General features: G+C 42.0%; 1 protein-coding gene across 1 annotated transcript; it reads left to right on the top strand.

Moving 5' to 3' along the window:
• The first annotated feature begins 1,697 nt into the window (after positions 1 to 1,697).
• On the top strand, positions 1,698 to 2,660 carry LOC141777991 (olfactory receptor 52N4-like). The gene has a single exon (XM_074652411.1). It carries the CDS (start codon positions 1,698 to 1,700, stop codon positions 2,625 to 2,627), a length of 930 nt encoding a protein of 309 aa, XP_074508512.1. The 3' UTR covers positions 2,628 to 2,660.
• Positions 2,661 to 3,342: the final 682 nt, after the last annotated feature.

Here is a 3,342-nt window from a genome sequence, read left to right as displayed (position 1 = left end):
TATTATCTGAATGGAAACTGTCTGAAAAAAATATGTGATGAAAATGATAAACACAACTGCTAGTGTGAACTTTTTCCACACAAACAAAAGATCTTATTTGACAAGATATATATTATATTATATGTACAGACCTATGATCTATGTAAAATAACTGTATTGGGAGAATATTTTGCCACAAGATAGAACAAATGTTCTGTTTGACTTTTCTCTTTTGAGTCAAATCTGACTAAACATGGTGTTAACCCTCTGAGACCCACAATAGAGCCATTTTTGTCTTTTTTAGGGGGGTACAGGGTTTTTTAGGGGGAGATAGCAGGTCAACAGTAGATGTCACATAGAAGTGGTGTACATCATCTGAAAATTGGGAACCTGAAGATTAATTTGAGATGCAGCTCAGCACTGTGTATCAAGTTATTCTGTGACTTAATTAATTAAAATAAATTGTAAAAGTGTGTATGGGCTTAGAACATGACGATAGAAGTATATATGGCCATCCCCATGCTCTATTACTTCTCATAAGTTGTTGCAGCAATTTTTTGGGGTTGATACCATTTCGAACACAGATTTGGTGCTAAATTTAATCATGTTTTTCCACTGGTGAATTTATGAAAATAGTCAATAATCCCTCCAAAATACCACATTAAGACACTAAGACCTTGAGGAACACCATTGAAAAAGCCATGCTGTAATTTTGGATCCAAAACTTTTGACATTTGGAGATTTCTGCAAAACTTTTTGGTGATTGGATGGCGTTCACTTATGTTGTATAAACTGCTCAGAAACCCCCTTATTGTCAATCTAGCTAGTAAAGCCATCCATCCTCTGAATGATCTAGGTCTCTAGTTTGTGGCTGAAAAGTTTCATGAGGTTGTGATTATCCTAGAGGTCACCACATGTAATTTTATAAAGTTTCAAAAAATTGTCTCACTACAATGAAGTGGTATTTTATATATTGTATTGTACTGTATATTCAGCCGGTTTCATTTCTAATGTAGGTTAGAAAGTGTTATTAAAAGAAATGGTCTGTCATCATCACACATGAATACATTTGGTCTCATGGATCCACAAGAGTCTCAGTTTTACAATGATACCCAATTTTAGTAATTCAAGACTGTTTAGGCACCCCAGTATGCAGAAATATTCAAACACACAATTTTAGAATAGGAGAAAATAACACATTTATACTGCATGAAAAAAAAAGACCTGAGTGATCACACTGTATGTGTAAAATAGAAGAAAAAAAACACGGCCCGTCGGCCACTGCGGGCTGTTCTGGGTGTTGACGGTTGTCAATAAAGATTAGTTAGAAAGCTCAGAGGCAGAGGAATTAGAGGTAAGCAAGCTCTGTTTACTATATCTATTGTACATTGTTATCTTGATAGCTACGCTCTGATGACTGTAAAAAGGGAAGAAAAAAGGCGCTGACGTTGGGGAATTGGCTCGTGGCTCTGCTTCAACTGTGAGACAGCCTGTGGACGGCCGACCAAAATTCGGGAGGAGTTAATCGTTCCTCGGTCCCCCCCTGTACACTGCGCGGCAAACGATGTCCAACGAAAATGAAATTCGATCCGACTCTAAAATGAGTCTCACGGATCAAAATTCGGGCTTAAATCGTCCAGTGTATGCCCAGCTATACTTTATACTTGATCATTAGAATGATTTATTTTTGCTTTATGCATTTTTCGTCCCCCTGCAGTATGGACAACATAACTTTCAACATGGATATTCTGTTCTTGGAGGGGTTAAAGGTCACCCCCCAGTCCTCTGTTCCAGCCTTCATCCTCCTCCTCCTCATCTACATCTTCATCATGGTGTCCAACATCGGCCTGGCGGTCCTGATCTTAACGGAGAGGAGCCTCCACCAGCCTATGTACCTTCTCTTCTGCAACATGAGTATTAATGATGCGTTCGGGGCGACGATCATCATCCCTCGCTTGTTGAGTGACATTTTTATTCCGATCACAGAGCGGTACATTCATTATTATGAGTGTGTCATTCAGGCTTTTTGTGCTCACTTTCATGCAGGCATCTGTCACACTGTGCTCATGATCATGGCCTTCGATCGCTACGTAGCCATCTGTAACCCGCTGCGATACGCCACCATCATGACCAACAGGATGGTGGTGAAGCTGTCGGTGTCGGCCTGGGCTGTAGCTTTCTTATTCGTGGGGATCCTCGTGGGCCTCAGCGTCTGCCTGTCACGCTGCAGGTGGACTATATTCAACCCATTCTGCGACAACGCCTCCTTGTTCAAGCTGTCCTGTGAAAACGTTCTCATCATCCACATCTACGGCCTCGGCATGGCTGCAGTCATGATGGGGTGCTCCGTCAGCAGCGTAATGCTCACCTACCTGAGGATCGCCAAAGTGTGTTTGAGTAGTAAGAACAAGGCTCTGAACAGCAAAGCGCTGCAGACTTGCGCCACCCACCTGGCGGTTTACATCATCTTGCTCTTGTCGGGAATCATCATCATCACCCTCCATCGTTTCCCTCACCTGTCAGACTATAGGAAGCTGGCATCCATCTTGTTACACGTGGTTCCTCCCGCTATGAACGCTGTTATCTACGGACTGCAAATCAAAGCAGTCCGAGAAAAAATTAGCATTATATTTACAAGGAAAAAATGATGGTGACCATGTGAAAATAAATTATAAAACTGAATTAAATGTACTATGTGATACTGTTTTATTAAAATATCTGCTCACTCTATCTACAGTTGGGTTCCAATAACTGGTTCTGTTTTGGATCTTGTTCCAGGTTCATAAAAGACCCGGATGTTCTGTGGCCAACAAATCTTGAATTGAATCTTGTGTCTCTCCTCGCTCTGTTTTATTACCTCCAGCAAGGTCGAAGGCCTAGGAAGGAGGCTATGTTTTCACCGGTGTTTGTTGGTTTGTCCGTTTGCAGGGATTACTCCAAAAGTCCGCAACGGATTTAAATGAAATTTTTTGGAGTGGTGGGGTGTGGCACTGTGGTCCTGCTGGGTTCCTCCATTGGCAGCGTAACTCTCACCTTCCTGAAGATCGCCATAGTGTGTTTGAGTAGTAAGAATAAGGCGCTGAACAGCCGGGCGATGCAGACCTGTGCCACCCACCTGGCTGTGTATGTCATCCTGTTTGTGTCATGCAGCATCATTGTCATCCTCCATCGTTTCCCTTACTTATCAGACCTCAGGAAGCTGGCGTCCATCTTGTTACAGGTGGTTCCTCCAGCCATGAACCCGGCTACCTATGGACTGCAAATGAAAGCCACCAGACAGAAAATGTTCATAATGTTCAACAGGAATACATGAGGTGAAGTGACTCGATACTGAAATGAATGTAAATAATTGTTAATAAAGTT

This window comes from Sebastes fasciatus, chromosome 1, assembly GCF_043250625.1.
Source record: "Sebastes fasciatus isolate fSebFas1 chromosome 1, fSebFas1.pri, whole genome shotgun sequence".
In the NCBI taxonomy this organism is placed as follows: domain Eukaryota; kingdom Metazoa; phylum Chordata; class Actinopteri; order Perciformes; family Sebastidae; genus Sebastes; species Sebastes fasciatus.
The sequence above is the reverse complement of the archived record's forward strand: the minus strand, read 5'-3'. Positions and strand labels throughout refer to the sequence as shown.

Excerpts from the sequence above, each read along its gene's own strand:
- LOC141777991 (XM_074652411.1), top strand. The coding sequence starts at position 1,698 with ATGGACAACATAACTTTCAACATGGATATTCTGTTCTTGGAGGGGTTA.